The sequence below is a fragment of the Balaenoptera musculus genome, chromosome 1 (genome assembly GCF_009873245.2).
Source record: "Balaenoptera musculus isolate JJ_BM4_2016_0621 chromosome 1, mBalMus1.pri.v3, whole genome shotgun sequence".
In the NCBI taxonomy this organism is placed as follows: Eukaryota; Metazoa; Chordata; class Mammalia; order Artiodactyla; family Balaenopteridae; genus Balaenoptera; species Balaenoptera musculus.
In genome coordinates this window covers 75825559-75838429 of record NC_045785.1, presented here as the reverse complement: position 1 = coordinate 75838429, position 12871 = coordinate 75825559, and the positions used below count along the sequence as shown (strand labels likewise).

At 39.0% G+C, this 12871-nt stretch overlaps 1 protein-coding gene across 4 annotated transcripts in view; it reads right to left on the bottom strand.

The window, feature by feature from the left end:
• The window catches only part of CLCA2 (chloride channel accessory 2), a 40232-nt gene extending 28567 nt beyond the window's left edge, over positions 1 to 11665 (bottom strand). For 2 of the 4 annotated variants that reach the window (XM_036831584.1, XM_036831602.1), the window contains exons 1-6: positions 11378 to 11665; positions 10364 to 10501; positions 7344 to 7494; positions 4564 to 4672; positions 3395 to 3554; positions 691 to 918 (exon numbers count right to left, since the gene is read on the bottom strand). In XM_036831584.1, coding sequence (XP_036687479.1) covers positions 691 to 918; positions 3395 to 3554; positions 4564 to 4672; positions 7344 to 7494; positions 10364 to 10501; positions 11378 to 11563 — 972 coding nt within the window. In that variant the 5' untranslated portion in view covers positions 11564 to 11665. The remainder of the gene's footprint in view (positions 1 to 690; positions 919 to 3394; positions 3555 to 4563; positions 4673 to 7343; positions 7495 to 10363; positions 10502 to 11377) is intronic. The other 2 variants (XM_036831610.1, XM_036831594.1) reach the window with 2 other exon arrangements.
• Positions 11666 to 12871: the final 1206 nt, after the last annotated feature.

Sequence of the window (12871 nt, the reverse complement as noted above, 5' to 3'; positions counted from 1 at the left end):
AATTTCCTGAAAATTTAACAGTTGACTCCTGTGAGCCAGTATGAACTGGCTCTGTCACAACAGTGAAATAGGTATTGTTATCTCTGTTTTACAGATGAGAAAACTGAGCTTCAGAGAGGTTGTTTGCTCTTGATTACACAGACAGTAAATGAAGGAGCCAGGACTTAAAGCACATCTGCCTGATTCCAGAGACTAAACCTCTAATTACTGTCTAAGAATTCTGGAGCTTTGGAGAATGGGTTTCTGGAAGGCTGCCAGATTGCCAGATGAGTGAGATGTTTCTCTGTACACAGTGACATAGAAAATACACACATAATGGATATGCACACTCACTGAAAACTCAGTCTATTGCCTGGGCCATGGTTGTTTACCAGTGAGTGGAATGTGGTCAGAAAGGAGCCTTCCGCTACATGTCAGAGTTTTGGAAAGGGTTTTGGTTGGAAAAGGTTGCAATTAGTAGCAATAATGAGGGCTGGGAATTACCTGTGGATTTCATTTATCTGCATTATCTCAATTTCTGGGCCACATTCTAAATTTGTTTCTCTCATCCCCAAGAAGAGATGATGCCCATGACTATTCCAAACGTTTGGCCTCACCCTTCCCTTCCCTTCCCCTCTGAAAAGAAAAAGAGTTAAAAACTGATAGAAAAAAGTGATGAATGGTTTACAACTATTTTGGTTCAAATGTTACCTTTGCCATCTTGCTGGACACATCCAGCACTAAACAGACCACTTTGTCCCCAGCCTGTACAAGAGAGAACGTGGGAGGAGGCGGAAGCTCAGTCCCTTTCATGGGAAAACTGTTATTAAAGTCGTCAGAGTCTGTGATTACATCCCACGTACTTCTGAGGCTGCACATTTGGTTCTGCAGGTTTGGAGCCTCTTGGGTGTGGGTACTTGCATTACAGAATTCAACCACCTCGAAAAAGAATAAAATAAAAATACTCAGAAAATAATCAGAAAATAAAAGTACTCCTCTCATACTAGACATACTTCGCATTCTCAAACAACTAAAGGTAAGAGGAAAGGTGAGCTGAAACATGAGAAATCAGAAGTGCCACAGCTATGTCCTTCTTTACTTCAAAAATGCCATTGAATTTATAGATAAACCTTGACACCCTTTGCTTGAAACTCTGGCACCCATGTGGTAACTGAGGTCAACCTCTATTAAAGTTTATTTGCGCTTAGGTAAGAGAGAGTAGACCGTGTATAAATATCTTAGGCTTTAAAAAAATAAAACAAACTCTCACCTTCCTTAGCATGATAATGTGTTAAAGAAAACACCCCAGGAGATGTTATCTTGATCAGTCTACTCCTTGGAATCATATTTAATAACCACTGCACCTTTATCTATTGATTAACCTATAATAAACCTATATTGAGCTAGTTCAAATATTGACCTCTGTAAGACTAGGATAAGGAGAAAAACAACTTAAATCTACTTCCTCATCTTTCTCCCCATTTGGAGATATAGCCATAATTCATACAATAATACTAAACCTAGGCAACACCTCTTTTAAAGGCATGATTTGCATTGCAAAGTAATGTGTTATCTACTTCCCAGTGGCTATATTCCTACCAACAGTAGATGCTTCCTGCTAACAGAGCTATGGAAGCTTAGAGGTAAAAGAAATCTTACAGATTCTCTAGCCCCAACTCTAATTTCTTAGAAAAGGAAGCTGAAGCTTCAAAAAGTTAATAATTGCATAAGAACATGAGTTGCTTAGTAGGATGGGGTGACATGATAGAACCTGTTTTGTTGTTGTTTGTATGTTTGTTTTTAACTCTTTTCTTTATATTTCATGACTATGGTTAGGAGATGGTAAAAGTTTGCTGACTGGATATTAATGAGTAGGTGTTTCAAATGACCACAAAGATTGTACCTAGCCACAAACAATGTGGATGAAATAACATGGAATTAGCTTGGCTTCAGATATTAAAGCTGTAAATTAAATTAAAACCATAATGAATTGGACAAGAAACATGAAAAAGCACCTTGAAGTTACAGAATGACTCTTAGCCTTGACTAAAACCAGACTGAAGAAAAAAAATTATCTAAAAAAAGAATGTGTCAATCCAAGGAACACTGGGTTAGTCATAGAAACAGAAAACTTCACAGAGACACTGCCCACAGCGTTCCCAGCTCAATGGAGAGGACGTGACCCACAGATGTGATGAAGTTGGAAAAATGTATCAGGTTATGAAGGCTGATGTGACTAAATCTCTGCATCTCCTAACTCCCTCCTTTCTGATTCCACACTCTCAAAATAGGCCTCTGGGTAGAATTTGGCTGTTCCATGCTGCTTCTGTCAGAGAGAAAATGAACTGGCTAAAGAATGCGAGTGTCAGATCTCCATGACAATTATTTAAAATTTTAAATAATTTTAAAAATGTGTTCTGGATTCCTACACAAGTCTCTTGTCAGTTAGCGTGGAATACTGACAAGACTGAGTTTCTGAACCTGCAAATCTAAGGGTTAGTTGACTTCCCTTGGTAACACCTGACTTTTCTTTTTAAGTTCTAGAATATGCAAAACAAGGGAAAGAGAATTAGGGAATTCCATTAAAATAAGAGTGGTTTGCTACCTTAAATGAAGCAATATAATCATACGTTACATCCCTGTCATTAACCCTGTACACTTTCCTGTGAAAGGATATAGGAGCACTACCATACAAGCAATTTATTTTGAAGACTCCAGGTTTCCCCTTGTTAAATCACCTTCCCTGGAGAGCAAATAATCGCTTTTCTAAAGGAAACAATTTTTACTGATCAGCTTTGACTGTCGAGGGGGGGGCGCTGAGTTTTTTTTTTTAAATCTGTAAAGTAAAAACTAGATGAACTCTAAGGTTCCCCAAGCTCTAAAACGTAGTGAATCTTTTTTCTTCTCTCTTTTTTTTTTTTTTTTGACTGCATCGGGTCTTAGTTGTGGCCCGCGGGATCTTTCACTGCGGTGCACAGGCTTCTCTTTCTCTAGTTGTGGCATGCAGGTTTTCTCTCTCTAGTTGTGGTGTGCGAGCTCCAGAGCACATGGGCTCTGTAGTTTGCAGCACACGGGCTCTCTAGTTGAGGCACATGGGCTCAGTAGTTGTGGCACGCAGCCTTCTCACTGCGGTGGCTTCTCTTGTTGCGGAGCACGGACTCTAGGAGCGTGGGCTTCAGTAGTTGTGGTGCACAGGCTTAGTTGCCCCTTGGCATGTGGGATCTTAGTTCCCCTACCAGGGATTGAACCCTCCTCTCCTGCATTGGAAGGTGGATTCTTTACCACTGGACCACCAGGGAAGTCCCAAATGTAGTGAATCTTAATTGTCTTTTTGTTTAAATACTTAAAACATATCAGTCTATCTTGGGAAAAGATGGAATCTTGTAAGAGTTTGTTATTCTAAGGCCATACTTACAGAAGATAAACTTTGCATGAACATTATCGATGCAGTTGCATTTTGGGTGCTATTGTATATAAACATGCATCCTTCTTTGAAAATCTTGCTAATAACACAGTTTTCTTGGGGGCAAGGGCCTCCTTCACACAAGAAAATGCCTGTGATGTCAGATGAACACCTAAAATAGGAAGAGACATTGGGTCTGTTTTAGAAATACTTATGTTTCTTTCTTATTGACTCATAAAATAATTTGTTTCCAGGATCGTAGATTGCTAGATACACAGAAGACATTTTAAAAACTATTAAGAAAGGTCATTAATTTACAAATGCACTCCACTTGATTTTAAAGCATTTGATTTTGATGAGAGGCTCTGTATTGCCAAGGGCTTTACCAGCTAAACAGGGTCAAAGCAAAAGTCACCGAGAAATCAACATGAACTTTTGGAGGCCCGAGGAAGGGCATGAGTGGTGGTATCCTGAATCAGGGCTCCTTTGAGTTCATTGCCATTGGACATCAGAGGAAGAAGAGAATGAACATCTAATGATAATATTTAAAAGGATTCCTTCCTATATAAGCAGTCTCAAATGCTGTCAATGGGATAAAAAACCATCTAAATTTCGGGAGAAGAATCAGTCAATATCTACCAAAATTACAGCTAAAATTACCCTATGACCTGGAATTCTTGGAAGCTATTCCATAGATATACAGATCTGCCTGCATATAATGGAAGTAACTTATTTATAGCATTATGACTTGTAGTAATAACAAAATATGGTGAACAACTCATTTGTTCAACAATAAGGGACTGGTTGAAAAATTATGGTATATCCATACAATGGAACACTATGCAATTAAAAGAAAAAAGAGTGAGGAAAAATATATATTCATATTTATTTGAATTTTCCTGAAGAAACACAGAAAAAATAAATGAGAAACTAATAAAAATGGTGATCTAGAGGGGATGAAAGGGAACAGGGTGAAGAGAGTGGTAGGAGTATGCTAAATAAGAGTATAACTTTTTATATTGTTTTGGCATTTGACCACCTAAATATTTACCAATTTTTTAAAAAATCCAATAAAATTTTAAAACTGACAATTGTCAGTTAAGTTTTGCTGCCATTATAAACTCTATTTTAGAGTAAAAAAAATAAACAGTGAATTTTAAACATGCAAAAAATCCACTAACCTTGTTACTTCAATTTGATTTTGCCCATTTATGTAGAAAGGTTTCTCATTGTTATATTCATCAAACACACCCCAACGGAGATGAGCCCATTCATGAACAAACACTCTGCCTGTGGAAGAGAGAGTTTTTGTTTTAAGTTCCTAAAATTTCAGCAACAGACCTTGCTAATCAGTGAATACGTAACATCACCTGACTATATATACTCATTCCGAAGGGTTGACATGCAATTCTTCCTTCCACTTTCCTCTTCCCCATCCCGTTCCCATCTCCTTCTGCTTTACCCCCATCGTCGTAAAAGAGGCAGTGTGAAAATATGTTTAGTCCTGGAAGTGCAAACCAGTGATTTACCTGTTGCATATCTGTTTGAAATTAGTGAGGAGTCTCACATTCTCTCATTTCCCTAAGGAAGCTGCCTAAGGGTTTCTATTCAGTTTTATACATGCCTATAAGTTCAGGATTCTGGGAAAGGAAAAGAAGCATATGGACTGAATGTTCAATTCAATGGACTGGATGTGTATGTCCCCCCAAAATTCATATGTTGAAATCCTGACCCACAATGTGAAGGTGTTAGGAGGTGAGGCCTTGGGGAGTGATTATTAGATCATGAGGGTGGAGCCTTCATAAATGGCATGAGTGCCCTTATAAAAAGACCCCAGAGAGTTTCCTTCTTTCTGTCATGTGAGGACACAGTGAGAAGATGGCTGTCTATGAACCCGGAAGTGGGCCTTCACAGACACCAATTCGGCTGCTGCCTCGATTTTGGACTTCCAGTCCCCAGAACTGTGAGAAAGTTCTGTTGTGCATAAGCTTCCCAGTCTACGATATTTTGTTATAGTAACCCAAAGGGACTAAGACACCAAACCAGCAAATAAAGCTTTCCTATTCTTCAGCTTGTGTTATCCAGGCATGCCTGCCACTTTTTTTTCCTGTAGATAATTCTCCTGTCTAGAGCAATGATTGAAACCCTGGGGCCAGGGAGGGAAGAAGGAGCAAAAAGGATCATAGAACCTTCTCACCAGCTTGGGTGGTCCTTTCTCTTTCATTTTATTCCTGATTCTCCATGTTTATCTTCAACTCTTAGCTCATGAAAATCCTCATTGTCAGCATCAAATCCTTTATAAGTTTATCTCTACCTCTCTAAATCTTGTATTTTCTTCAATGTTCAGCTAAAAACTGACTTCTCCCCAATAGAAATTTTCCAGATTAACTCTCCTCCCCAAGTACACTTTTCTTCCTGAATTCTTTTAAGATCTGGGAACCCAGGAAATGTTTGCTGAGTTGACTCAGGCTGTGGCATATTATGCAAGTTTTGGACCTTGGAACATAGGAAGGGAGGGGAACAGTCTAAGCTGAAAGTGCTAAGGAAAAGTTTCTGCCTACTTATGGAATTTAGAAGTGCTGGTGAAGTCATATATTTGTGCAGAGATTATCAGCACCTCAGAGTTACCAGGAAAAAAAGCCATTTCTATAAAGTTTTATAAAATGTTTTACAAAGTGTGTTTTATAGAGTGTGTGGCTCCACTTCCTGCTAGTTATTCAGAGGATAATAAAATCTATTTAGATTTAAATGGGGGTAAAAGTGAAAACATCATTTGAAAGGCACTGCTATACGTTAAAATCAAAAACAAAAAATTAAGAATTGGATAGTTAGCCCTTGACCTACTCATTTTTTCTCACCACAGTTTCTTTCTCAGATCTCATCCACTAAATGCCAATGTCCAAACCTATGACGCTGGCTTCACTGTCAAACTCTAGTCATCCTTCTCCGGCCACAGGCTGGGTCTTTCCACCAGCATAGTCCACTTTCCTCACAGTCACTTGCCTAAATCCAGACTTGTGGATTTCCCCTTTAAACTGGTCCCTTCTATTTCTGCCAAAAACCTGGTGTGTTCCTTAATGCTGCCCACACACACACTCCTTGCCTTTCACTCTGAAGCAGTTCTGACCTCTGTTTCATACTTTTTCCCTTCTGGAATATCTCTCATTACTTCGAGTTGTTAGGATTAAATAAGATAACATTTGAAAAGCAAATAGCACAGCACTTGGCACATAGAAAATTCTCTTGTTCTTGTTACTCTCTTTCTTGTCCTTCCCATCTCACTGCCTTCAATCTTACTCAAGTCTCATGGCCTCATACCTGGACTTCTAGTTATTCTCCTGATATCCAGTTTCTCCCTCATTGATCTGAGGGAGTCAGATTATCCACACAGCCAGATTCAGCTTCTGAAAACCCTGCTTGGATGGTTTCACTCCTATGATTATAAACCTTAAGTTGTGACTTGCTCATTTGGGCATTTGAGGCTCTCCATCACCTACCCCGTGTGCATTTCAGCATTTTCTCCCGCTACTCACTGCCCACAGTCTTTCTGCACCATCAGTGGGGTCTACTGTTCCCATCTCTCAAATATGCCCTGGATTCTTCTGCTGCCACGGTTTTATTCATACTCTTCCCACTCTTCTCTCCCTTCTTTCCATTTATCAAAATTATATTCAACCTTAAGATCCTCTTCTTTGTGAGGCCTTTTCTGACCACCTTTAGCTCAAAATGCTCTCCCTCTTCACTGAATTCTTATAGCATGCCCTGTCTGGGCCACTAATCTGGTGCTTAACCCTTTCTGGCTCACTTTGTCCCTCATCTTTTCATGGGCACGTGGCCTATCTCCTCATCCCAATGGTAAGTCCTTGGCAAGTTTCAGGTTCTCTGAGTCCCTTTTAGCATTAAGCACAGAATACTGTAAATAGTGCTGTCCATTGTCTATTTCTTGATTGGTCAAACTTACCTCGTGATCCATAGCCAGCTGTTAAGTCATCATTTAGTAGAAAGTCAGGTGTGAAATGAATGTATTTTCCCTCTTCTCCACACCCTCTGTATTGCAAGGTGTATGCATCATCTCCATGTGCCCCATACCAGTCAGTCACTATGACATTTGCCTAAATTAAAAGAAATGCCTTGTAATACTCTACATCTCGACTGTAATGTTGGTGACATAAATATCTACATTTGTTAAAACACTTTGGAGTGTACATTTAAGATATGTGTTCATTTTTCTGTATGGATTGTATCCCAATTTAAAAACAGATTAAAAAATTAAATGCCTTTAGATGGAGTTTAAAATGCATTCACAACTAAATATCAACAAAACTATCTGTCACTTTCAAAAGTGTATATATTTTAAAAGCTTATCAAATTTCCATGGAGCTTCATTACTTTCATTTGACCTTCCCATTTTCCAGATTAAAATTTTCTCAAAAGTCAACACTGTAAAATTCTGACATTATAAATCACGATAAAATGTAATTAAAAAGTTTGAAGAAATTTTAAGAGCATTTACACATCATTCAGAGCTGTACTGTAAAATGTTACAGCCTTTTGTGAACAACTTTCTGTGGGTTCTTTCATCAGTGCAAGACAATAGGATATGTTTCTTTTAAGCCTTGTCCTTTTATTCCCATAACCAATCAGATCAGCAAAACAGTTATTCTATTGAAGTTATATTTCATACTGTACCCTGACCATTTCAATTACTATTTGTAAAACACAATATTTTAAGTCAGAAGCTAAAGTAAATATCTATTCAAATAACCATCTAGAGAACACAGTTTTATATACAACATTTTTCCTTTTATTTTGAGGAAGAAAGATAATATGTTGTCTCGAGACTTGCCCTTAGAAGTTAAGTATGTTGTTAATTTTTTTTTTTAAAGTTGATTATGGAACAATAGATCTAATATGATCTTATAAATATATATATAACGATCACTATATGTACTACGTGTGTACTGGTGTGTGTGTGGGTGGGTGGGTGGGTGGGTGGGTGTACACACTGCTGAGGAATAGTGGAAGGTAATATTTTCTTTTTATTGTCCATATTTCCACATTGTCCTTTTGCAACAAGCATGAATTATTTTTATAATAATTAGCATTTTTTTTTAGAAAGATAAGAATTCAAGCCAAGGGCTTTGCAAGGCAACACCTGTGAAAAGGGCTACAGACATCATGCCCTTGAATAGTCTTCACTTGGACAAAACCTCATTTCTATGTCTGAAAAGTTGTCCTGAAACAAAAAGGAAAGAGTACACTGCATGGGATAGAATACTCAGGCTGTTTGGGGTTATACACTACCTTACGGACCATAGTAATACAGCTCTTATGTACTTTTTTCCTACCCCTCCCCCCCTCCCCTGCGTCCCACCTACATTAGACTGTAGATTCACAAGGAGGGGAACTATCTTGCTTTTCCTTGTGTCCTCTGCCATGCCTAGCATGGTTCCTGTATGTAATGATCATTTGCTAAGTGTTTGCTTGATTGACATTATGAGGTTAAAAGAATTGGTATCTAGCAGATATATGAACAGCCTTCAGTGACTCCCTTAATCTTTCTGTTCAGTCATTTTTTGCTTTAGTTATTTATTTCTCTCTTCTCCATTAGGATGAGGAGTAGCACCTGGTTTTGGTGTTGGTTATCTCCAAGACTTTTTGTCCCACTAAAGGCCAGATTGATTAATGACAACTATGTAAGGTAGCTAGAGACAGTATAGCTTAGAGCAAAGAGCATAGGTTTTGGAATCAAACAGGCATGAATTCAAATTGCTCGTTAACTTACCAGCTGTTTGACTTGGGATAAAATCCTTACCATATTTGAGCCTCAGTTTCCTAATTTGTGATAACAGCAACTAATTTTAGGTGTCTGAGAATTAAGCAATATATACAGAATGCCTAGCATTTAGTTGAAGTTTAATAAACAATAGCTCTGTTCCCAATTTATCCCTTCGTCTATCGCTCCTATCTCCATGCCCAAGCATCAAATGCTTTCACCTGGTCATAAATCAGATAGTTTTAAGGACCCCTTTAACTTCTTCAGGACACTGGGGTGCCTTCGAGATTGCTATATCATTCAATAACTTCAAAGGAGATCTAAGAATTAAAACAACCTTAGGAAAATTCATACCAAGTGACACAAATAAGGAAAAGGGGAAACTACCACAGTCCCAGCCCTTCTACTTGAGCTGTAATTACAGATCTTGAACCCACTCTATTGCTGAAGCCCTGAGCTATATTCTCAGTGCCTCTGCTCCTGCCCTTTCTGGTAGCTGCTAGGACTCTTGCTCACAGTCATTTCAAACAGTCATTTGCCAAATTTATTTAACATTTATTTATAGCATGCATACCAGTATGTGCCAGACATTATCATGGATGAGTAAGTATAATCTACAGCTTATGAGAGTCCTTTGAAGGTTCTTTTTTGGTTGGAAAAAGAAAGGTAGCCGTGCCTCTCTTCCCTGCTTTCTGCCTTGCTTCTTATCAACATGCTCCTCAAACACAGTGTCCTGGACTGGGGCTAATGTGAAATTCTGCTAATGTGCACTCTTGCAGGACAAGAAAGTCATATTTTTATATGCATGGGTGGCTTAGGTTTCTGTCTGTACATGTATGTTTACTGTCTCTGACAGGGTAGGAAATGAGGATAGTCATAACTGAAATTATTCCCTTTACAGCTCATACTCAGTCGAATAAAACTAGTTCTTGGTCCTTAACCAAAAATTTCAGAAAGGACTCTGTAAGTTACATAGTAAAGAGATCTTCTGAGAGGCCGCTTGGGCAATGGCATTTTGCTTATTTTTTACTCCATAATTTTCATTCATTTATTACATTTCCATACATTTTGCGCATAACAGTCTTTTCAATAATATTGTTTGTGTATTAATATTAATTTGTTTTTGTCTAAGTTCTCACTTTTAAAGTTTGAACACATTATATTTTTTTCTTGAGTTAAACTCATTTAATGAAATCTTGAATTACCGTTTCATAAGATTCTTGTTTTACTTTGCTGTAATTATTAGCTTTCCATGTGGCAGGTATTAAAATCTTTATATTTCTGAAAAACACTCTTCTCTTGGTAGCATTGAATAGGTAATAAGAAGCTTCAGTTATCATTTCCTGTAACCAAGTAAAAGAAAAGCTTATTTTACCACTTGTAAATTCTTAATATTTTGGTTTTCTGGTTATACTTGAATAAACAGTAATAAAAATAATGAAGATATTTTGAAGGAGCCCATTTCTTTTAGAGACAGTATTAGATTTTTGGGAAAACCTAGGAGCAAAATAAATAAACTTCAAACGGTTATCTGGAAGAGATTTTAGGACACTAATTGTGCATCTGGGTTTGCCTATATAATTTTCCAGATTTTGTGAAAGACTTTTAAGCTTTTACCGAACAAATCCTTTTCACATCACACCTTTCCAAGACCACACCTTATGACAATACTGATTTCACTAAAGCAATACCAAAGGGAGACTCAAGTAATGGAGCTATGGGCCTGCCTTACCATATCAAGGTGAAAATAGTCAACTGCTTTACAGAACATTCAGGTGAAAAGAAAGAATGTTGCTCTTCGGCACTCCATTCAAACTCTCTTTCCGTCTGAGAATTCCCATCCTCACGATGGAATCCAACAACATAATTTTAATAGGCACAATCATGCTTATTCATCAGTCAAACATCTGGTCTCTGTTGCCACAATGGATTATTTTTTAAGTTGCTACCCCAAAAACAGCCATGTAGTTAAACACAAAAGCTAAAATTAGTAGTAACCAACAACAACAAATAAAAGAGGGCTACATCAACAGTCTGTGAGCTGAGACTACACAGAATTAGGTGAATGAACTGGCTTGGCTGTTAATTATAATTTTTGTTGCTATTTTTGAGAAACATCGCTTTCCTTACTGCTCAAATACAAACCAGGCAACTCCTTAAAGAAGGCTACAGGTCTGTTCGAATAGGATAATGGTTTTGACTTCATACTTGCCACTTACCTTAATGTTTGGGATGAGGTTCTGATCCTCGGATACCTGAGGATTGATTGCAACAAGTAATCCATTATACCCATTTTCTTGAAGCTGCACTCCGGCTCCCACGAATAGGAGCTCCGGACCTAGGACCACCAGGAGAGTCACAAACTTCAGGCTGCAAACAGGACCTGCACTGTCCCCGTGGGTCATGTTGCAGAAAACCTTCTGGTTTACTCACACTGGTCCTGCTGGGCACATTGTGCCAAGTTGTCAATGGCGGAGCAGGTAGTTTCTTCCTGAACTTGGAAGGGCTTAGAGCTTGTGATGAAGGAGGTGCCTTCTTTGCAAAATCTGGGGTGGATCTATCGGAGACCTGTCTCTACAAGTCTTTTTTCTCTGGGCGATGCCACACTTGCCTGTTCTGTGGCTGAGCTTCCTCCTGAATCATGGTTGGGCAAGAAATCTTCCACCCCTTACTCATTTTATGTCTTCTCAAATGGAAATAAGACAAAAGGAGCTTAAAAGAGGGAAGCCTGGCTGGCTGGGCTGAAAATCAGAGAATCTGGGTTTTTCCATCCACTTTCAGTAGAAGCACAGAAATCTAGAAATCCTTGACAACCTCTTCCATCATTCAGAGCAATTCCTTCCCTACTGCACTCAAGTCATTTTTTATTTGATGTAAGATTCCTTTGTCTGCTTATTTTGAAGATTTGGAAATCCATCCTGCAGCCCTGTCCCTGGGGCCTTGCATCAGGTAGTCTGGGAGAGCTCTCAGCTGATGGCTGGTGGGGGGAAGGTATTAGATATCCCCCAGGGAGGGCCAAGTGCCAGGAACTTGGATGCCTGTGCAGGCCACAGAGGCCTTTCCCTCTGTCCTTGCTGCCTTTTCTCTCTTGATCAAGGAAAAGGGTGAATTTCTCTTTCAGCACCTCTCTCCTGAGAACAAGGCTATGCCTCCGTCAATCTTCCACTTCCGGGCTTCCCTGGTGGTACAGGGCCTGCCAGTGCAGGGGACACGGGTTCGATCCCTGGTCTGGGAAGATCCCACATGCCGCGGAGCAGCTAAGTTCGTGCGCCACAACTACTGAGCCTGCACTCTAGAGCCCATGAGCCACAACTACTGAAGCCCGCGTGCCTAGAGTCCGTGCTCCACAACAAGAGAAGCCACTGCAGTGAGAAGGCTGTGCACCAAAACGAAGAGTAGCCCCCGCTCGCCACAACTAGAGAAAGCCCGCGTGCAGCAATGAAGACCCAACACAGCCAAAGATTAAAAAAAAAAAAAAAAGAAAGAAAACTTCCATTTCTCCAGTAACCAGTAACATCACAGGATCTGGAATATAGTAGGCCTCACAAATATTTTATGAGTGACTAATAATATTACCCAATAATTATATAATGCTTTAGAGCTTACAAATGAACCCACCTAAATGTCAATTCCCAGATACAGGTATAATTTTTTTATTTCTATTTTTCAATGAAGACACTGAGTCTCAGAAAGATTATGAAAATTAGCCAGTG